The sequence below is a fragment of the Podarcis pityusensis genome (assembly GCF_964106645.2).
Source record: "Podarcis pityusensis genome assembly, chromosome: 10".
NCBI classification, from domain to species: domain Eukaryota; kingdom Metazoa; phylum Chordata; class Lepidosauria; order Squamata; family Lacertidae; genus Podarcis; species Podarcis pityusensis.
Genome location: NC_138035.1, coordinates 32,192,815 through 32,215,928, shown reverse-complemented (window position 1 = coordinate 32,215,928; position 23,114 = coordinate 32,192,815). Strand labels below are relative to the sequence as shown.

Here is a 23,114-nt window from a genome sequence, read left to right as displayed (position 1 = left end):
AGCAGCACTATCTTTATAAAATTCAGCAGCTGATCAACCAAGTTCTATTTTCAAGAACCAAATGTATCTTTAGAAATGAAATGCCAGGATGAAGGGCATTATTCTGAAGGTACTTTCAACAGAATGTGAAAGCATGCACAGTTCTCCAAGCATCCTCCCTGAAATTGACGATTATGTATCACAAGCAGAACAAAGGAAACCTTAAACAGAACTATATACAGTGGTACCCCGCAAGACGAATGCCTCGCAAGACGGAAAACCCGCAAGACGAAAGGGTTTTCTGTTTTGGAGGCGCTTCGCAAGACGAATTTCCCTATGGGCTTGCTTCGCAAGACGAAAGCCCATAGTGAAATCTCCGGGGACCTCTTTTAAATGCTGGTGGTGGGGAGCAAAGCCTTTCCCCCCCTCCGGCCTTCAGAAGAGGTCCAGGAAGGCCGGCGGGGGCCGAAAGGCTTTGCTCCCCACTGCCAGCATTTTAAAAGCAGTCCGGGATAGCAGGGAAGAGCTTCCCGCTATCGCGGACGGCTTTTGAAGGCAGGCGGGGGGGGAGCAAAGACTTTCGCCCCCCGCCCGCCTTCAGAAGAGGTCCAGGACCTCTTCTGAAGGCGGGCGGGGGGCGAAAGTCTTTGCTCCCCCCTGCCTGCCTTCCCGGGAGAGCGGAGAAAGGCAGCGCCTTTCTCCGCTGTCCCGGACGGCTTTTGAAGACAGGCGGGGGTGGGCAAAGACTTTCGCCCCCCGCCCGCCTTCAGAAGAGGTCCAGGACCTCTTCTGAAGGTGGGCGGGGGGCGAAAGTCTTTGTTCCCCCCTGCCTGCCTTCCCGAACGGCTTTTGAAGGCAGGCGGGGGGGACAAAGACTTTCGCCCCCCGCCCGCCTTCAGAAGAGGTCCAGGACCTCTTCTGAAGGCGGGCGGGGGACGAAAGTCTTTGCTCCCCCCTGCCTACCTTCCCGGACGGCTTTTGAAGGCAGGCGGGGGGGCCAAAGACTTTCACCCCCCGCCCGCCTTCAGAAGAGGTCCAGGACCTCTTCTGAAGGCGGGCGGGGGGCAAAAGTCTTTGTCCCCCCCTGCCTGCCTTCCCAGGGGCTTTTACATCGCCCCGGACAGCGGAGAAGTCCTCCGCTGTCCCGGACGATTTTAAAATGCCGCCCGCCAGCATTTTAAGATCGCCCCGGACAGCGGAGAAGTCCTCCGCTGTCCCGGGGTTTTTTAAAATGCTGGGGGTGGGAAGAAAAGCCCTTGCCCCCCCCCAGCCTTCAGAAGAGGTCGGGGGACAGACTGTCCCCGGACCTGGTCTGAAGGCGGTTTCCTTAGGAACGCATTAATTGATTTTCAATGCATTCCTATGGGAAACCGTGTATCGCAAGACGAAAAACTCGCAAGAAGAAAAAACTTGCGGAACGAATTAATTTCGTCTTGCGAGGCACCACTGTATAACTGAAGAGAGATTAAAGGGTGTAATGTCATTTGTGTAGAACTATTCGTTTTAATGATCAAATGATTGCAATTATACAGATATATCAGAATGCTGATAATGAGTTAGCCGTTTTCACACATGCTTGTCCCAATGCCTCCTTTCACACAGACACAACTAATTTGCCATGTTTTCACGCTATGCACTTCTGGGCTCTGAACAAATCACACAACTATATGGGGTGAAGGCTCATATGGGTTATTCCCTCTGTACCCAGCTGGAGGATGACTGTCACCCCTGTAATTCTTGAGTGCCCAAGAATCAAATAGATTCAAATGTCTATTGTTGTTGTTAAATTCATTGTTATTGTTAAATCAAACTTTATAAGGGTACAACACTTACTTGCTGTCATCACGGGTTGTGGCTGCCCCATGGGCCCCTGACTGATAGGAGCTGGTGGCATGACTGGGGCATTTGGTATCATATTCTGCCTTTGTAGCCTGGTCCTCCTCTTTTCCTCCAGTTCCTTCTGGATTTTATAAATTTTCTCTGCTAATAAGTGGTAGTACTCTGCCTGCAATGAGAAAAGTATATGAGACGCATACATAAGGAAAGCTTACAATATGTATATTTCCAATCCGCCCGAGACTGAAGGAATCCTCCAGCTACACCATATTAAGTTGTAATCTTTTTTTCCTGCACAGAAAATAGTGGCCACATTCTCATTAGAATTTCATTTTAATCCATACTAGTAAAATGCTGATCCTTGTGATGGATGGTATACACACATAGAAGGTTGCCCTTCATACTGTACTGACCTAGAAAGGGGGAGGGGGAGAATGTGACTGGGGTCCCCATCAGTAGAGGCCAGGATACTTTGAAGTACCAGGGAGTGGTCTTGTACATGTAAGCCCAGGAAATCAAGATTCAGTGCCTTACTTCCTTTGGCAAAACTGTTCAATTTACACTTCAAGTCTGGCAGATTGTGTTCCGTAATTCAAGGGCATCATCTAGGCTGCACTTCTAGGTTGCCTGAGCATTCAGTCAGCTGACCACAAGTACAAGTATCTAGTCAGCAGGCCCTTTAAAATACTAGCCTCAAAAGTTTACTCCTTATTCCAAGTAACTCATCACTGGAATGAGCCTACACCAGAATGATATTTTGCTAATATTCTTTGTTTGTAGCTTTGGAACTCAGCCTCTGCCTCCTGCTTCAACTGACAGACAGCGCTCTACTAGGTCCCAGAATACAAGGTCTCAGAGTCTGTCCTTTGCATGCAAATACCCAGTGTCTGGCATGGTGGGCATGTTTGGCCATAAGGCAACATTGTCCCAACTGCAGCACTTCATTACTGGAGTAAATGGACAAAAGCAAAGGAGTATAACCAGGAGAACTACTGAAATGGGGGCTAGTTTCTTGGTCAGAGCAGGTTTCATTCCTCACATTTGCTAAATACTATCCTATTTATATGAGGTATAGCAGGAACTACTCAGAACCAGGGCTTTGTCACCCCAATCTGGCTTGTTTCTTGGTGAAAATAGCAGCAGTGGGGAACCTCTGGCCCACAGTCCAAACCACAGTTTCATATTTGGCCTGCAAAGCAGTTTCCCCCAAAGTATGTCATATATGACATCAGGTGTGGGGTAGGTAGAGATGCAGCTGTTGATACACAACTATGAGCCTGAAAGGGTGCCACTGACTGTGTCCTGGCAGGGAAAGCAGACTTTGCCTCTACAAAGCTAAAGCTTCAAACACTTTAAAGCACTGTGCAGGGCTCTTTGCAATGATGCCATTCTGACATCCAGTGATTGACAGGAGGGTAGACACAAAGCTAGAATCTACTAGGGATCTGGCTTGCAAAGCCTAAAATGTTTCCTACTCCTAAAATAGAATATGTTTGAATTCTTGGAACTTGCTTCAGAGAAAATTGGAATTTGCTACAAATGATGATTCATTAGTATTACTGAAGCATTCCTTCCAAATACTTATTATATATACATACAATGGAAAAGAACATGACTGGCTTTTGATCAACATTATTATAGAAATGACAAAAAGACAAATCAATTTATAAATTAATACTTTGATACCAGAAAATTACAAAATAACTTACCCTGCTATTTGCTGATTCATACATGTCGCCTTCTACTTTCCGAGCATAGGAAACAAGATTTGCCATGCGCCTATCTTTTAGTGCTGCAGGGTCAGGAGTTGGAAATATGGCTTGTACTCTGCAAGAATATAGAGGGAAACCTTGAACCAACTATTTGTCTCCTGAACTTCTGGATCCAAAAATCTAATGCCCACAGCTAGAGTTTACATTATTCTTAATTTTTGTCAACTTCTGGTAAAAGCCAAGAACAATCATAGATGGGAATTCTGTAGCTGTACTGGACCAAGAGGTACAAATTGTCTAATTCAACTCACTGAAAGCCTGCAACATCCAGAAAACATAAGATGCCTTAATTAGGAATCGGTGTTCAGTACAAATATGAAATTAGCCGTTGTGATGCTAGCTCACAGGCAGAACAAATCCTGGAATAAGAAATTGAAGAGAATCCAGCAGAGTACAGCTTGGTACAGCAGGAAGAAAGAGAAAGTCATAACCGTTTGTCAAGGCAAAACAAGCTTTTATAACCTTGTTATTTCAGGGAATGCGACTGATGCAGTAGAATCACCCTACAGCCTCAGAGGAAATGATAGTCTTCTGAACCTTTCAATCTGCAATATGAAGTGTCTTACCACAAGGGGCAGCAGAGCATAGATCCAAAAGTTCTCAGTTCTAGGTTCAGGCGTTCCTAACAAAAGGCTACTTTCCACTCATACGCTCTTTGAATATGATGTCTGAATAAGAACCAAAGTTTGCCACACTGAAACATCTATTGTCTCAATAGAACATGTCTTGACTGGGCCAGAAGACAGACAACAAAACCAATCCTCATCCAATCAGTGCAATATGTGAATTATGATTAAGAACTGTCCCTTACTCAACAGTGTGAGCAACACTGTTACCTACAGCACTACTAAACAAGCCCCTGAAGCATGCTAGCAAACACAGCCTGGGCTTTTTCTTTTCAATTCAACTGTTTTTCCCCATCATGAAGAAATGGCAATGGTGTAGATCAGGCATAGGCAAACTCGGCCCTCCAGATGTTTTGGAACTACAATTCCCATCATCCCTGACTACTGGTCCTGTTAGCTAGATTTGATGGGAGTTGTAGTCCCAAAACATCTGGAGGGCCGAGTTTGCCTATAACTGGTCTAGATTACATGGACTACTTATTACATTCCCCTTAATCCATGTGTAGGCATAAAGTAGATCTCTTGATGATTTGCTGAAGATCCACAATGGTTTGACTCCAAATAGTTTATCAGTAGCAAAATGGGTTACTGTACTCAAAAGAAAACTTGGGGGGCAGGGAGTGGGTTAGCAGGAATTGATTTTTCTGTGAAAGGGTTGTCAGCTAATTTTTGGTACTAAAATTGTGATTAGCCTGATAATGTGTTCAGCCTCAAGAGATTCTGAATTTTAAGTATATCCACCCAATAGTTCCTCTGGCTTTTGCTGGCAGAACTTAAGCTTCTAGTTTTTTTTGGGGGGGGGGCGGTTAAAGCCTGAAGTCTCCCCCAGCTTATTGCACTCCAATTAGCTGATGCATAAGAGCCTGAGTGGAACAGTGCTAAGGAAAATGCATATAGCCTGGGGAGGTAAATTCAAATTCTCACTAACCTGGTGTGTATCACATTGAACCATAGTTTAAAACAAATTATAATTTAATGTGAAAGAGAAACATGCTGCTCGAAAGTTCTCATGGCACTCCTTCCACACACACTCACGTTACACTGTGGACAAAATAAGCCAGAGCGACCTGGCTTGTCAGCCAAACCGAGCCTGTGGATCATTTTGTCCAAACGGACTATGGACTGAAACCAAGGTTTGTTCCAGACAAGCTAGAGTCTGATTTGCTTCATCTTTAGCACAGCAGAAGCAAGGGAGAAGCAACATGAAAGTTTTGAGCGGTGTGCATCAGCATATTAAAGCACTGTTTAACTATGGCTTAATGTGACATGCAAACTAGGCCACTGTCATTGTTGTAACTGAGATGGATAGAGGACAATACACCAAGTATGCGACCTTGAAGGAAAACAGCGATGTTAAATAAAAATCTTCCAAATAAATCTATCACAATGAGTCTGTCTCCTGGTCGAAACCAGTAATAATTTCTTCTTCCTTATTGAGTCAGTATAGAAAAATGTTCTGGGCATGTTCAAGATCATCTCTCTTTGGTTTATTGGAAGTCATTTCAATTACCCTATGGATGCCTTGGGGGGGGGGGAGTTTATGTGGCAAAGGTTCTAAGTACCGAAAAATGGCTTGTAACCTAGGATAATTTATTTGGGCACAGTTACAATTGCTGTGTGTTTGTTCACCCATCACATCATGCACAGAATTGCCATTTAGCCCTGGAAATGACTTGTGTCTTCAGGAGCAGGGTGTGGAAACAATTACTGAGAAATTAAACTCTAATGACAAAAAAAGCTAGCTCAGGACAACATGGATGACATGCTAGAACCAGATCACACTACTTAGCCCCCACTGGCTGTTTCCTCTGAATTCCAACTACAACACCCTTTTAGGCATTTGGGTCAATGTAGAGATTCCAAATGAGCTAAGCAGCAAATCGGAAGTATTGCCATCTTTGGTCATAAGGCTGATTTTCTCCTTTCATTAATAACTCTGTCTGATCTTTAGACTCCTGCTCAGTCTCCCACAACTCCCATACAAGGGACACCAGTAACTGTAAAGTTAACGAGGTAACAAAGTGAATAGTTACATCCATCACCTATGGAAGGAATGCAGCAGATACATTTAGAAGGTTTAAGTAATTTTATTGCACCATTTCAATTATTTCATCTAGAAGATTTGGTGATCAATACTTACAGTTTATGAACAAGGTGATTTCTGAGGTCCTGAGTAATATCTTCATGCCATGGTTTCCGAATTCCAATGCCAGAAGGATGTGTTGCTGTTGGCATGGCTCCCAAACTGGCAACATTGGCATTTTCATTCATCATGGTACTATTAAAAAAAAAAAGAGGCGATTATCAAAGACACAATAAACCTCGTTAAGTGAGACTTTCTTTATATGAAAACACATCGCAAGTAATTGTATATGAAAGTGGCCTACTCATGCTCAGATTCCTGCTCAGCCATAGGTGGATAAACATTTCTTTTCTCTGTGGGGGGGGGGGGCACGCGCACTTATGAACTTCTGAAACACTGTTTTATGTAAAGAAACAACTGTAAATAAATAATGGCTTAATACCTTGGGGCCAAGGAATAGCAAGTCACTATTGGTGCTAAAATACATATGGATGATATTGCACTCTTCTTTCAGGCAAGGCTCTACATTAAGGTGAGTTCCAATATTCATTCACTTTCCACTTTATAGATGGAGAAATACAATTTTGAACATTAGCTGCCATTTCTTGCATCTGGAAAGTCCTGAGTGCTTGTTATTAACCAACAATAATTTACAGTGGTCAGGAGCTGAAGCTTCAGTGTCCTCACTTGACCTGTGTCCCAAGCAATGAGCAGCAGTAGCAACATTATGCACAATAACCAACTGTAATTTGTACAATATCTACCAATCACAACATGTACCTTTTTGGGGAACAGAATTATTTAGCCCAGTATATGATATATATTCATATTATATATCATAGTTCAAAACATGTGCTATATAGCATGTGTATCACTAGTAGAATGTGCTATACTACTTCACTGACAACATTTAAATGCCAACACTTTCCAGTCAAAATAGAACCGGCGATCTAAGAGCATGTAGCAGCACTACAGAATTCAATAACGAGACGCATGTATATCTACTATGAAAGCAATGCAGCTACTGCTTTACCTATAACCTTTACAAAAAAAGTTTTTCAGGTAAATGTGGAGGCCCTATGGCAGAACAGACAGAGTATCTCTATGCTAACTCAGATTTAGATCAGGCAGACAAAAAAGCCATCTCTACCATAAAGAGCTTTATTCAGAGGTCACAGATAAAATTTTAAAGTATACAATATTTTCCTTTTGTAAAAATCCCTCTTGTTCAAAGTTACTATTTTGTAGCTCTGTCACTTTTGTGAATTCTTTCCTCAATGTGTTATTCCAAAAGTTGCTTTCTATACAATTAAAAATAAACTTACTTTTGAGAATTCATAGCTGGATGCAACATTGATTCAGGTAGAAGACTCTGGGCTTGAACACCAACACCTCCATTCACTCCCATAGGATTAGCATCTAGACCAAAAGAAAGAAAGAAAAAATTAAAATATGCTCTACTGTAGATTAATTGCTTTAGGTGCTTAAGTTGTTTCCAGATATTCTAGGGTACACATGCTGCTATCATTGCTGCAAAACAGATTTTGGCCCTACTACAAAACGGCTTCTTTCCCTCCATATGAATGTGTAGGAGCAGCTCAAGGGGGGAGGGAGCACTTATGATGACAGAGGCAGATTTTGCTTCCTTAACTGAGTCTCAGATTGCAGCGTGTTTAATTTGTTCATCAAATTAAAAATGAACTCAATGGGAATCACTGAGATAACCCCTCACTAAGACTACCCTGAGTTCAACTTTTTGGTTATACTAGAGAACAATGAAACCTTGAAAACTTGCTTTTGCCATGTACAAAGCCTCACCTCACTATCACCCATTCTCCCAATGGATGCAAAACTTCACAAATGCCTTTAGTAAAATACTTGAATATTTGTAGCTTAGGTGCTGATGGTCATATTTTTGTTTTAATGCAGAATTACATATTTTATTGTTGTTGCTATGATTTGGAGTTGTTAGCTGCCTTCTGAAATAAGGTGGGATATACATTTTAAAAATGAAGTTAAGAACATACTTGTAGGATTCATGGGGCGAAGTCCCTGCGGTGACTGTCCTTGCTGCTGGCTCTTCACTTGAGCTTGTGTCTGCGTCTGCATCTGATTCCCTTGATACGTCAGTCCAAGGGCAGCATAAGCCCTCTCAATCGAACTGGGGTCAATCTGGTTAGCAGTATTTATGTTGGGGGTTGTCTGCTGACCAACCCCTACAGAGCCAGAATTTCCAAGTCCTACTGCAGCACCACCTAGTAATGCTAGAAAAAATGAAGACATGAAAACGATCAAAAACAGTGACTAGAATGAACAAAAAACACACCAACCCTTTTATAAAGTCCTTAGTAACACACCAATAAGGTTTGGGGCATTAAACTGTGTCGGTTGCTGACCTGATAAGCATGGAGGCTGCTGCCTACCACAACTTGGGCAGCTATGGCTGCGTCCTACTGTATTTGCAGACAAGACTGCCATCACAATATGATAGTGAGGCCAGAGTAGAGGGTCCATGTATATCGAGGGTCCCTGCTGTCAGGAGCACTGCTTTTCCTGTAGGAACTTGATCCTGCAGCTGTCTCTCACACCAGCCATTAATAGTATTAGGAGAAACATTATGAGAAATGGAGTGATACTGCAAATCTGTAATGCCCTAAAAAGAAATAAATTAGTGACTACTTACATTGTTGATTTCTTTTGTCCCCAGCATTCTTGAGAGGGAGACACACAGGACAGTCATGCCGTGTACAATTCTTCCAGTGAGATATGATTTGTCGTGAAGATGCACAGTGAGCCACTAAAAAGAGGGTTAAAAAGCAATTTTACACTTAAAACTTTAAATTTCTTTGAGCCAGCTATACATGTGCTACTGATGCACAGAATCTACGCACAATTACTTGGAGTACAGTGTGACTCATGCTTCTGAGTATATTGGACTGCATATATCTATATCTGTATCTCCAGAATTGAAAACTTTCCCCTTAAGTCTTCTTTTGACTGACAGGTCAAGGGAAATCTTAGTTGATTGAAAATTATCTTACCCAAGTACAGATCAAGGCTTTTCTGCTCTTTGCAATAGGTCACCCAGTCTGGATCTCTTATTACTTATTGCACAGTGGAGGCCAAAGTTGATTGCTAAAACTTCAGTATCTGTATCTCTCATCCTGACCTTGTAACTTGTGAGCACAAATTACTGCAAAATTGTTTTTCAGACAGTATTAGCTTCCTAATGTCACAATGGTAACATTTCCGGAGGGGCTTGACTTGACTTTACAAGAACAGGACCAAAGATTTCTATGAGATGAAAAACTTTATACTTACCCTGGCAAGATTTTCCAGCCTGGCAATGTGTCATGTGGTTGAGGACATTCTTCATGGTTCGACAATGAGGGAGGTTGCACTGCCGCACCTCACCATTTGCTTGTTCCCGCCGCTGACATTTGTGAGCATGCAGGAGGAGAACAAGTTGCTGCTGAATGAGCTTGCGCTTTTCTGGGTCTGCAGTTGGTGCTCCTGATCCCATGCCCTGGGGGGCAGTTGACACCATCCCAGCCTGCTGAACTGGAGGTGTCTGCTGTTGACCCTTCAAAGGTAAATAAAGAAGACAAATGGAAGTCTAACCCTGACAGTTCTCTAGAAGTCAGCAAAACACAAAGAAGTTATTCATGTCTTTTGAAAGTTTGCTTAAACCTGTAGAAGCAGCAGCTATGTGAATTACTTTAAGATAACTTAATAAATCCTCTCTCTCAGAGAAAGCTCTTATTTCTTTGAAGAAAACCCATTCTCAAGCAAAGTTCCACAATGCAACTTAATGCTCATATAGTCCCTAAAGAAAGCAGCCATACAACACAGCCTACTAATATAATGAGTATGAGGAATGATTTCATGAATCAATATTTTCTAACCTCCAGCAGCCAACACATACCATCCCTAAATATGGAGCAATGCAAAGGACAGATCAAGCACAGGAGACATAGTTATTGTAGCCACTACCAATGCAACACAGCAAACTAATATTGCTGAGGTTGATAATTAGAAATATATGTCCTATTCTGCTTAGCAACCACCTTGCAATGCCACTTCTGAGGCTGATCTTTGGAAGTGGCAATGCAAGCATTATTCCATATTGCTTTTCATTCAACTTCAGAGAGCTTGACTTGATTTGGTTTTAAGGAACTTCAGGCTTGCTTCATTAACTGGGAAGGAATAGTTATTGTTTTTCTCTTTTAACAAGGGGTCAAGGTATGAGAGTTCAGCACAACTAACATTGTACCATTTATGGGAGAAATTCAGTTTTCATGTCAGCTTCACCCAAATACAGTAGTAAAGGGATTTCTTCACTTCCAGCCTGTTTTTAAGTACAGTGGTGCCTCGCAAGACGAAATTAATTCGTTCTGCGAGTTTTTTCGTCTTGCGAAGCACGGTGTCGGAAAAGCTTTGGAAAAGCTTCAAAAATCACCAAAGTCTTCAAAAACCTCAAAAAAGGCTACCACACCGCATGCTATGAGTTGCTCCTCGAAGTCACCCTGGGTATTAACGGTTTTAAGAAAAAGGAAACAAACTTGCAAGACGTTTTCGTTTTTTTTCGTTTTTCGTCTTGCGAAGCAAGCCCATAGGGAAATCCGTCTTGCGAAGCAACTCAAAAAACGAAAAACTCTTTCGTCTTGCGAGTTTTTCGTCTTCCGAGGCATTCGTCTTGCGAGGTACCACTGTATACTGGAGCTTCACAGCTTGAAACTAACTGGGCACCATAGGCAAAGGCTAACTCCAGTTTGAACAAAAGTTACACTAATAATTCCAGAACTTTTGACTCTTCACATGTATGGGTATTATGGCGATTCATAGTAAAACCCCACTGACATGAATGGAACTTCCCTATACAGGTGGTAGGATTGTGGCACTCACAGATAGCTTCACTCTCTTCAAATTAATTGGTGTACCCAATACCAATTGTACTTCAATCACAACTAATAAACTTACTCTTTATTAGAGTAATAAAGAGTAATACAACATACCTAATTAGCTTGATCTATAGTCATACAGTGAAGCTTTTAAAGTGCGCTTTGCCAATGCTATATGGATTATGGTGTACAAGTTTACAATGGCCCAGTTTGTACATAACATTACTCCATAGTTTATTTTAAACTATGAAAAGTGTGCTCCTGCCCACACTATAGTCCCTATGGCCTTTTAAACCGTGAATGGGTGTGGGTTATTGTTTTTGCTTGTTACTATGTTATGTATTTTTGTATTTTTATATTCCAAACCATGCTGTGATCCTCGGATAAAGGGTAGTATATAAACTTAATACATAATAGTAACAATAATTTGTTCCTCCCCTACTCCTGCATGTGCCTGCCCCTCTCTCATTGAGGTAACTGTTTGACCAGTTCTATGAAGAGCAGTGTTAGAAACAGAGATATTAAAGCTATTCGTCATATGGCCCCTTAAACCTAGGTTACGGGCACACTAATGGAATGTTTAGGCACTTTTTAAAACAAAAAACAAACAAAAAAACCCCATGATTACAAAGCCGAAAATGAATTTTGTATACTGTCAGCTCCAGCTAAAATCTGACTCATGCCATAGCACGGCAGCAAAAAAACAATGATGCTGTACGCCAGCCAGTAGCGGAGATGTCAGGTGCTATCCTGGCGCCCAGGCATCTTCACTTAGTTGCATGTGTCTGATAGCCAGGTGCAAAATGAGCATGGTGCCTGGCTAATTTCGAACGCTGTAAGAGAGGGGGAAAAATTTACCCATTCAGGGGAGTGTAAGTAGAATTCACCTGACATTTGAATTTCTTAGGTTAGTCAATTCTCATTATGTGCCAGTGTCAGGAAGCCTGTGCAGAGGGAGGCCGATGTTTCTGCCCTCACTCTAATTCATTGACATGAATGTTATAGCAGTAGAAGAATATACTGCCTATACTCATTAAAACATACTTTAAAATAAACTCTAGTTTAATGTATTGTGTGAACTAGTTCACTATTGGAATCTATTAGATCTGAGAGCCAAACCAACTGTTGCTTATTGGCATGCTGATCTGATGAGCAGCGCAACATGCTGCCCACGTGATTCCCAATTGGTTTGGATCACATCAGGAATATGGCTTAAAAGTTAATGTGAACAGTACATAATGGAAGCAAGCAAAGAGGAGCACTGTAAGATGTTTTGACTTCTCCTAATCTTCTTTGTTCCCAGTATTTTTTAGGCAAAAGTTCAGCACAGTTCTATTAGGATCTATACAGCGTTATTTCACTTTTAAAATGCCAATATCTAGGGATGCACAATTTGACCATAAGGTGCATAAGACATTCTTAAAAAGTCAGCAATCAGAATTAGCTTGAAATAAGTGAAGAGCTACACACCTGTGCTGCTCAGAGTAGATGATGATGATGAACGAAGATTTTTAAAAATCCACTTTTTACAGAGCAACACTTGGCTACAAAGATTACTGGCAACAGCTAGCCATTCAGAAACAGCAGTCTAAGAATGTTTGGGGGTCTGACTTACACTCTTAGCTTTCCACTTTTTAAGAGCATGGTTCCATGCATGCACTCAGGCCACACATACAATGCAACGTGAGATAAGTAATACTGCATGCATACCTGCAATTCTATCCCCCACAAGGGTGAGATAAGACAGGCTATACACAACCCAGGAATCAGCTCTACACAGCCTCTTCAGCGCTCCCCTCCCCAGCTCCAGCCTGCTTTTCCGTGTGGCGCCTTCATCGCCCACCGCCCAGGCCCCCCCTGACTTCCCAGAGAATGGAGCACTGAAAGCTAAAAAAGGCCAATATAGGCCAACAGAGAGAGAGGTGGTAGCTCTGCATGGCCTTTGCAGACCTCACAATCCAAGTAACACAGTTTGCCCATCTTCACCATAGCTCACAGCAAGGAGAAAGGGACATTGGAAGCTCCAAGGAAGTGTCACACTCTCCATGTTCTGACCAGCCTGGCTCCTCCAACATCTTACCCAGCTACATTCTGCCTCCTCCTCCACCTCTGTATTGTCCAGTAAGAAGAGTATGTTCCTTGATACCCCTGCCTCCAACCTCTCCACCATTCCCAAAACCTGCTGTTAAAAATACCAATAAGGCACACATCATCTGGAAGGGAATAGGGATGCTAAGAACCTTATGAGCATGTACAAGCACCTTCCCACTCACACGACCACTGACACATGCATCATTTTTGGTGCCAAAGGGGGGCAGAACAGGACAGAAAGGACTTGTGTGTGTCCCACTGACATGCACAGTTGCTGGGAATGGAATCTCTATGTACACAGAGATTCTCTTGTACTGCTGTGTCACTAGCTCAGCACTGTAGAAGGCAGGATTAACAAGAATCAAGTTAAGTGTGTGCACATTACACTGTCTGCTCATTGGGAGCTCAGGTGTATCTGTGATGCAATGCTCCACTGAATGTGTTGGCTTAATGGCTGCAAAGCATAGATTGGCAAATGAATGAACTGATGCAATCACTCCTCATCAAATACATCTTACATCCTGCTATGACAATGCACCTATGTAAACTCACATAAAGTCAGTTTTCAACAAAAAGTAATTTTATGTCATCCATTTCTTCCTATATCCCATTTCCCCTTGAACCTTCCACCCTTATTATCAACAAGCACATGAACACAGTTTCAGCATACATCACAGACTGTTATTTCTATATGTCCTCCAATATATGGATGGAAATAGTACTGTCTGCCCCCAAAAGGCTAGAATTGATGATGAAAGGGTAGATATGAGAATTATGCAAAAGACAAGGAGATATGATTCAAATAGAAATGCCATTCAAAAGAAATTAAAACTCAACTAAAATGCTTTTTTCCTCTAGGTTGAATACCCTTATTTCTCATGATGTGACACAATATGGAACCCTTTAAGACAAAATACTGGTATATCTTGAACTAGCTCTACAATAATTTGAAATAGAAGCTACTACCTACCATATTAGGCATTACTGGACCAGGCACTGGCTTCTTGTCCATTGGAAACTGGGGTAAACTGTTAGGTAATACAGGCTTATTTTGCATCTGGGGACCAAGTCCACTGGCTCCAATTGGTTGTCCAGGATTCTGGCTGTATGGTGGTACATAAGGACCGGGGTTGTTCATCATTCCCATCTAGAAATTAAAGAATGACAATTAAGGAATATTTTCATTTTCTTCTGTTCATTTCATGGTATACACTATGGTTAACTACTGTTTGGTTCAAGGAATGGAATATCAACAAACTGCAAAGTATTAACAAATTCTGATCTACATATACCCTCTTAATACTATCCATCTCTTTCCAAACCCCAATTCAATATTGGTTGTACTGACAATTAATAAAATTTTGCTATCATTCAATACTTTCCATTTTCCCTTCATTTTAAATCAAGCATTTCATATATATATTCCTCCAGATATTGAATTATATTGACTGAGCACCTCAAAAGTTAATTTATCCTTGAATGCTTATGATCCAAAGGCACACCTTCAATTTTACAATCTGAATATTGAGCCTGATTCTGATCATAGGTCATGAAGAAATTGAAGATTTGAAATAATGTCTCAATGGTTTGGCAGATTAAAGATTTTATATCAAAGCAACACCCGAGCCATTAATTGTTTAACAAAGAATTATATATCACTTGATCTAAGAAAACCTCTAAGCAAATTACAAAAATATAAAATACAATTATTGATAGTTCCTAAATGTCAAATTTTTACAAGTGCAGAATGAGTATTATGAATCACCTGTAACAGTGTCAGTGCTCCAGACTGAAGCTGTCAAATGGGCATATATATATATACACAAAATAAGCAGAACATGTGAGTATATATGGAAAACACAGCTGAATGTGGCAGCTGCCTAAATTGATGTTTTCTACATTTATTGACTTTTTCACTATTAGCTGTTGAATAGTAATCCAACAGTTCTCCTGACATGTGTGGATACTACACCCTAGAATCACCTAACCTAACATGCTAGTGGAAGCCAGCAAATTGTCTCCCACTAGCACAATGGGGCTTCTCCTGCTCCACCAAATCTACTCTGGTGAGTCAAGAGAATCCCTAGAACATTGCACGGGGGTGAGGAGAAGGGACAGTTCAACCTGACAAGCAGAAATACACGCACTGACAGAACAATCATTACAGCATGAAGCTGAATTCCTCCATATGGTGGTATTATTATTATTATTATTATTATTATTATTATTATTTACAATGGTGGACTGGTCTAAATCATGACAATCTTTAAACAGTTATCAAAAAAATGCACCAATTTTCAGTTGAAATTGAAGCAACAAGGCTCTGCCCTTCTCCCCAGCTCTGAGCTGGTGGACCCCTGCCCATTATAAATAAAATACACAATCTCTGTGCCTCTTTCAGAAGGGTGGTCTACCAGAGCAGGTAATTTTCAATGATTGGTTCTTTATACAGGAAGATTTTCTATGTCTCAGATCTTATCTACTTGTCCAAGTAAGTTCATTTAATACTATTTGCTAGTAAAGTTCCTAGATAGCAGGAAATCTCTACTGGAAATTATAAGAAAGCTCTGCTGGCCACAGTCCATTTTACACAGAGATTTTAGTTGCAGAGAAAACAAGCACATTGTTTTTAAAAGAGGAAATCTGTGGTTTAGACAAAGTAGCAGGTACGAACATAATTAAGAAACCAGCATCAGTTAAATAAACCTAGATGGCTAGAGTGGAAGAGTCCATTCTATGCACTACTGTAACATACTGGAAATTCCCTTCCAAAACTTTCTGATATCATTATCTTTTGCATTATCTAATACTCATCAACATACACAACTCAGTGCCCTGTTCTCCAGTAGAGACAGCTGATGCCACCCCCTAAAAAGGTCACACTGCTAGTAAGTTGAGGTGGATATAAAACAGACATAATTCTGTAGTATAGTAGTAGTAATTATGGCTGGGAGATACCTGAAGGAGCCTCTCCACCCCCATCGTTCAGCCTGGACACTGAGATCCAGTGCTGAGGGCCTTCTGGAGGTTCCCTCATTGCAAGAAGTGAAGTTACAGGGAACCAGGCAGAGGGCCTTCTCAGTAGTGGTGCCCGCACTGTGGAATGCCCTCCCATCAGATGTCAAGGAAATAAGCAGCTATCCTATTTTTAAAAGACATCTTTTAATATTTAATGCTGTATTGTTTTTAACACTCGATTGGGAGCCGCCCAGAGTGGCTGGGGAAACTCAGCTAGATGGGCAGGGTATAAATAATAAATTATTTTATCAGCACTAGCAGCAGCAGCTTTTCAACATAACAGTGTATCGCCAGCCAAACATCGCAGTTTGGCGATATACCACAATGTTGAAAAAACAAGGTGCATTGGCCTCTGCCAGCGAGACACCAGGTGAAACTGCCCCTGCTCTCACCTCCAGAGCTGAGGCAGTTTCACCTCCTCCCCAGCTGAGACAGCTCCGTGCTCTCTAATGTGAGCAGCAATAGCACTGGAGCTGCTTTGTGCCACTCAGCTGGGGGGAGGGAACGCCTGTGCGTGGGCGGAGCATCAGGGCTGCTTTAACTGCTCGCTGCAGGGAGCAGCAACCACGCTCTCTGCTAGTGCAAGGCTGGGGGCTCCTTTGACTGCTCAACTGATGCAAGGGCAGCAGCACACTCCTCAGTCGGGCAGTTTAAAGATGCACTTCACAGATACAGCTTGTTTCTCCCTCTCTGTTATATGAGAAAGAAGTGGGATGGCTGTTTCACTCAGCGAAACACCGCTGAGTGAAGCAGACATTGTGGCCTGTTCCTCATACCGGTCCTGGGCGATATATCGCCCAGGCCTAGTAGTAATGGGGAATCTGTGTTCCTTAGCTTCAAACATAGAGAAGCATGGAAAAATAACTGAACACACAAGCTTGGTTACATCATCAGTGGAGAACGGAGCCTCTCTACTATCCTTCTATTGGGGAATAGAAGACAATTGCAAGTTATTCGGCTCTTGCTAAATCATCCCATTTGCTCTGTCATCCTTGTGTCTTCAGTTTGTGTACCTCAAAACATGCCACACAGACAACCCTGAAAATTAAGACTACATAGGTTTAGATCCACCTTGACAGCACAGATCATGAAGTTATACATAAACTGGCAGGTACAATATGTTGTTCCTCTGGTAGTTGCTGTAGCCAACTTCAGAGTGACTGGTTAGAGTTTATTATTGCTTTTTAAAGAATGTTTAAAGTTTTCATTTGCTAGAGCATAGGAGGTGGGAAGGTGCTCAGTATGCTGTGCACAGGAATCAAGTGGACTGCTGGCAAAGAGATGAAACATTTCAACGAACCACTGCCAACCCACTGAATTTTCATATTGGATTCTAGAGGTCAAGCTCCCTAATACCTGTCCATCCTAGAAAGCAAGAGAGCTGGTGGCAGAGAAATGAAGCACTTCATTCCTCTGCCACCAGCCTGTAGTACCTCTATGCTACACAAGTAGGAAAAGGAAGAACAGGGAGGTGTGGAGTGACTCATGCCTCTGCCTCTAGTCCATTTGCTTTGTTTGCTGGATTTGCAGAATGAGTCTTTATTTTCAAGACATAAAGTACAGTGGTACCTTGGTTTATAACCATAATCCGTTCCGGAGGTCCGGTTGTGAGCCAAAACATTTTGTAACCCAAGGTGCGCTTTCGCAAATGAGGCCTCCCCCCAAAAAATGGGTTGTAATTTAAAAAATGGGTTAGAATCCCAAAAAAGGGGCACGTACTTCCGGGTTTGATGTGTTTGTAATCCAAAATGGTTGTAATCCAAAGCAGTTGCAAACCAAGGTACCACTGTATAGGAACACAAAAGGCTTGGTGCGTACTGTGTTTCTAGCCTGTAGAATTCTTCACTCTGCTTTTTACCCAGAGCAGGGGTTGGCAAATATTCTATCCATCTTCCATCAGCCCCTCTTTTGAGTACTATTTTTGGCTGGCTGTTAACTTTGTGGCCAATTTATACTATTATTGTCATTTATTTTTAAGTAGCCTTCTGCACAATCATCTCAAAGTTATGCACAAGATAATAAAAATGAAAAGTGAAAAGACGGTTAAAAACACAAAACACAGCAGACACATTTAAAACAAAACTCAAATAATATAAAGTAGATACAGCAAAGACCCATTTATCCAGTTGAGAAAGCTTGTGCACAATTGTTATAATCCTATTATTTTTTAATATTTGATTGGTCTGGGAATAACCTCTAGCATTCTCTTCCATTCATGTTTTCATGTGAAAGCTCACTATGGACTATAAGCAGTCCCTAGATTCACAGGTAAAACTCAAGAGATAAATGCTATGACCACCAAGGTCCCTTGCAACTCTCACGATTCCAAAATATCAACAGATTTTAAGTTTAATGTTTGTAAAGTGTACCCATTTGGATTCATAACTAAACTATCTTCATGAGCCATTCTTCCAAGCCTCTAACTAACTAAATTATCAATGTCATTGCACCAGCATAGCCGACTACCATTAAGTGTAATATGGCTGAGATGTGAAGAGAAGATCTGTTCAATGCACTGGCTCTCTTACAGGGTACTATAAGCAGGCCGATTGTTAAATCCCAGTTAAGGCCATATTATGTTGCGAACCACTCTGTGATCTTTGGTTGAAGAAAACTATATCAATTTAATAAACAAGACCAATAATTAAAATAAACTTGTGGTATTTATTCTTCAGTCATTGCTCAGGGAACTAACAATATTCACATTCACTGATGAAACATAACAATGAGTAGTAGAAGCTCCTATATTTGGGAGGGGGTGGTTCTCCACACACGTTCTTGGCAGCAAACTGATCCTCTAAATACTCAAATTTGGAAAATTCTCTATAGATGCTAACAGAGCAGATGGCACTGGAAACTTCTGTTTCAAGAATGCAATTTACTCCACCTCCCCTGTTAAATTCAGTCTGCAGCATGTGCATTTTAAAAGCCCAAACTGACCACACTCCCACTATAAGCCAGTGTTAGAAACTCAGAACTTTGTGAACTTAAGGAGGAATAGCCACTTTATCCAGGGACATTTCACACATACATATAGGCCTATTCTTACCTCTTTTTCTTAATGGTGACACTGACCATTCATAATATAAGTGGGGTAGGTGAAGAGAAGCTACAACAATTAACTATAACATTGTTCACTGCTCCTGCTCAGGCTGCACAGATAAAGCATGTTGGTTCCTGAAATTCATTCTGATTTTGTAGATAAAATAAAACTTATAGAATTCTACAGGATGCTTATTAGTGTGTGAAAACAATCAAAATCCAAGGATCCTGAGGCATGCACCTCCAGATGGTGGAAATGTCAGGCGCCATCCTCACACTTAGGCTTCTTTACTTGGTCACAAGTGGCTGATAGCCAGGTGCAAAATGTGCCTGGCTAATTTCAAACACTGTTGCAAGCTACTCTAGCATGTTTGCTCTAAGAAAAGACATGTGAACCATCATCAAGAAAAAATAAAGGAGAAGATAAGATGGACTTTCCCCAGACATATACATTTGAATTAAATTCAGTATTTACCAAGAGTTAAGGAGGTTTATTATTGCAAAGCCAAACCTTTCAGTTCATTTTAATATGTGGCATATTGAATCCTTAAGTGGCCAAAACACTTGTTAGACAATGCCAACATGTAAATCAATGGATCAAAATGTGTCCTTTCTTGGAGTTCATTTATGTATCAAATACAGTCAGACCTCGGGTTAAATATGCCTCAGGTTGAGCGTTTTCAGGTTACGCTCTGCGGCGACCCGGAAGTAATGGAACGCGTTACTTCCGGGTTTCGTCGCTCGCACATGCACAGATGCACAAAATGCCGTCACGCACATGTGCGGAAGCGGTGAAACGCGACCCGCGCACACGCGTGTTACGTTCTACTCAGGATGTGAACAGGGCTCCGGAATGGATCCTGTTCGCATCCAGAGGTACCACTGTATATCATGTCTTTTTTTACTGAAGCCCCAGAAACTATGCTATTCAATTATGATTCTGTCCGTTCTTGCATACCGACATATAAGTTTTGAACCATATCCTTTATACCACACAAAAATTCCAGGATTGGGAACCAGAGACTATGTGGAATCTATGTGGGCTTCCAACTCCTAACAACTCTGATCACTAGCCACGCTGGCTGGGCCTGAAGGGAATCGGAGTTCAACAACATCTGAAACGAAACACATTCCACATCCTTGGTGTTGCTAATATGGTGCACAAGAACATAGGAAAATGCCTTAGACCAAGCCAAACCATTGCTGTCCTTATCATCTACAGTCTGATTGGCAGTGGCTCTCCAACATTTCAGACAGTAGCCTTTTCCAGCCCTACCTAGAAATGCCAGGGGTTGTGTACAAGATGTCCCAGGTTCAAACTGTGCACACTTCCTATTGTGAACCTAATCAGAGATTAATCCCAATTTCATCCTGACATTTCCCTTTCACATGTGGTTGTATATTTATGTTATTAGGGGATGACTTGTACAATTGTTCTTTGAAATTATTCAAAAATAAATAAAAGTACAAACAAAAATTTGCCACCAAGTTACATCCCAACTTCATCTAGTTCTACCTGCAAGATCTTGTACTGCAGTTGTTGCTTAATTCCACTTGGACTGCATAATGTTCAGATATCAAGGTCTGGTTATTCTACACCCATCAATGATATTTACTGTAGCTCATGTATACCAATGATATGCCAAGTAACTACTAATCCATAATTCTTAACTGCTGTTCAAGAAAACGTGACTCACCTTTTCACACACATAATAAAATTAAATTACAGCTCAAATGCAAGAGTTCTAGAGTATATTCAATGACACCAGAAGATTGTAGAATCACTGTACTGTGCTCAATTAGAGCCAGAACAGGCCAATTTATATGAATGGATAGAAACACACCTCTTTTAAAAAACGAAACACTGAACACCTGAACAGAAGTAAAACAAAAATAAATCCAGAGTATTCCAAACTACTGTCAGTTATATCTAACTAAGTCACTTCAACGTAAATGAACACAGTTCATTCTCTCTCTCTCTCATGTACAGCTGTTTGGGCTTGATAAAATTAGCATATGTTAACAATTTTCAGTGCTTCCTCCCCCCCCCATTAAATTTAAGCAAAGTGCATAACACTAAATTGTCTTAAAATAGTTGCAAATTAAAAAAAAAAATTAGTAAAGCTTTGAATATGATTTACTAACATTTATACCACATCTATAGTACACAGTGCTATATGGTATAGAGTTTTGAGACTGCTATATATAGTATAGACTAAGTCCAACAATTATCATAATCAGATTTGTAAAGCTGATTTAAACTGGGCATTGGGGAAAATTAGATCCATTTTAGAAAATGGAAATTCACACCACTGCTTTCCACCTACTGTATTTAGAATTCAGGATAAGGGCTTTTATAAAAGCACAAATATCAAACCTTAGAACAACAAAGTGTTGTTGACAAGAATGTTTCCTGCAGATAAAGCACCTATATATTACAACCCCATGAAAGTAGAAGAAAATGCTCATCCTGATATGCACAACAGCCATGCCATTTTGCTTTGCCATACAAAAGAAGCCAAGTATTTCATTTGAAGATGAAGCTCAGCTATACGTAGGCTACAAAATACTTTTCATTTTTAGACCCCTAAAAAACCTCCTGTTCCCAGTTTATTTTTCTAGACTCGGTTGTAGGGTATCGACAACAGCTGGTTGGAGAGCAACACAGATCAAGCATGCTTGTTGTCAGCTTGTACCAACTCCACCTCAAAAAGTGAAACTTGGGCTCTCTGCCAACAGCCAAACCAGTTGAATACACTCTTGAGTCTCAGCCTCCATTTCAGATTTCCGTCTAATAGGCTCTTCAGCTAGCTTAAGAACATACATTCCAAATGGGGGTGTCCAAGCCAAAAAGAGTGTCCTTTCTGCTAAAACTGACAGAAGCAGAGCAAAACCATATCTACAATTCACGTTAAACAATCTTCTTTGCTTCTCCAATTACCACTCAAGTAAATTTCAGGATTTGAAGACAGTATACTCCAATTGCTCATTAAACTGAATCTTCACATGTTAAGTATTATTATATTATTAAAGTTGTCAGACTATTAAAGAAATCTTAGTAGAGTTTATCAATCTTGTGAGGTATAGCCAACAGACTAAGCCTGCAATGATATGTACATTTATCAGTAGTCCTACTTTGTTCAATGGATTTGCTTGAGTAAGAACGCACAATACTAAAAAATGCATTTTGAGTAAAAGTGCATTAAAATTTAGCTCTGTAAACGTCTGCATAGAATGAAACTGTTTAAGGGAAAGACATTCAGTGTTCAGATTATTTGTGCCTATGTTACAGGCGGCACCATCCTAGAAGAACATTTGCCTTTCTGAAGAAAAAAGCTATGCCCCCAAATTATGCCTGACACCTGCAGTTTTTCTTAGGAACTTTTGGTAATAAAGAAATAGTTTTCTAAAAATCTGTTTACATAAGCCAACTAATCTTTAGGAACTGAAATTCTCATTATAGAATTATGAAGCTTCTTCAGCTGATGAAAGGTTGCAGCACTGCATTTTGTGGGCTTCAAGTCACAAAGCTAGATCTGGTAGCAGGGTCACTGTCTTTCTAACTGCTATTTGGCTATCTGAAAATGCCTGCAGTTAAGTTTCTCCTGCAAGTTCCAAAGATCTCAGAAGCCCACTCTGCAGTAACTCGGAGCAGTGTGTGGCTGTCCCCACTCTGTGGAATAGAATTCCTGTCAAGATACAACAGGCACCCTCTCTACCTGTACTTTCCTGAAATAAGTGACATGTTTGTACCAACAGGTTTTAC

General features: G+C 41.1%; 1 protein-coding gene and 1 long non-coding RNA gene across 2 annotated transcripts in view; both read right to left on the bottom strand.

Moving 5' to 3' along the window:
* EP300 (EP300 lysine acetyltransferase) overlaps window positions 1-23,114 on the bottom strand; it is a 77,854-nt gene that overhangs the window by 32,918 nt on the left and 21,822 nt on the right. The window contains exons 3-10 of the mRNA XM_080971345.1: window positions 14,259-14,435; window positions 9,618-9,879; window positions 8,980-9,093; window positions 8,324-8,560; window positions 7,622-7,715; window positions 6,354-6,491; window positions 3,525-3,642; window positions 1,813-1,984 (exon numbers count right to left, since the gene is read on the bottom strand). Coding sequence (XP_080827471.1) covers window positions 1,813-1,984; window positions 3,525-3,642; window positions 6,354-6,491; window positions 7,622-7,715; window positions 8,324-8,560; window positions 8,980-9,093; window positions 9,618-9,879; window positions 14,259-14,435 — 1,312 coding nt within the window. The remainder of the gene's footprint in view (window positions 1-1,812; window positions 1,985-3,524; window positions 3,643-6,353; window positions 6,492-7,621; window positions 7,716-8,323; window positions 8,561-8,979; window positions 9,094-9,617; window positions 9,880-14,258; window positions 14,436-23,114) is intronic.
* LOC308457526 lies at window positions 127-1,806 on the bottom strand. Its single transcript, XR_013976966.1, has 2 exons — window positions 1,424-1,806; window positions 127-211 (listed from the first exon to the last, which is right to left on the bottom strand). It is a non-coding gene; the product is annotated as an uncharacterized lncRNA (long non-coding RNA).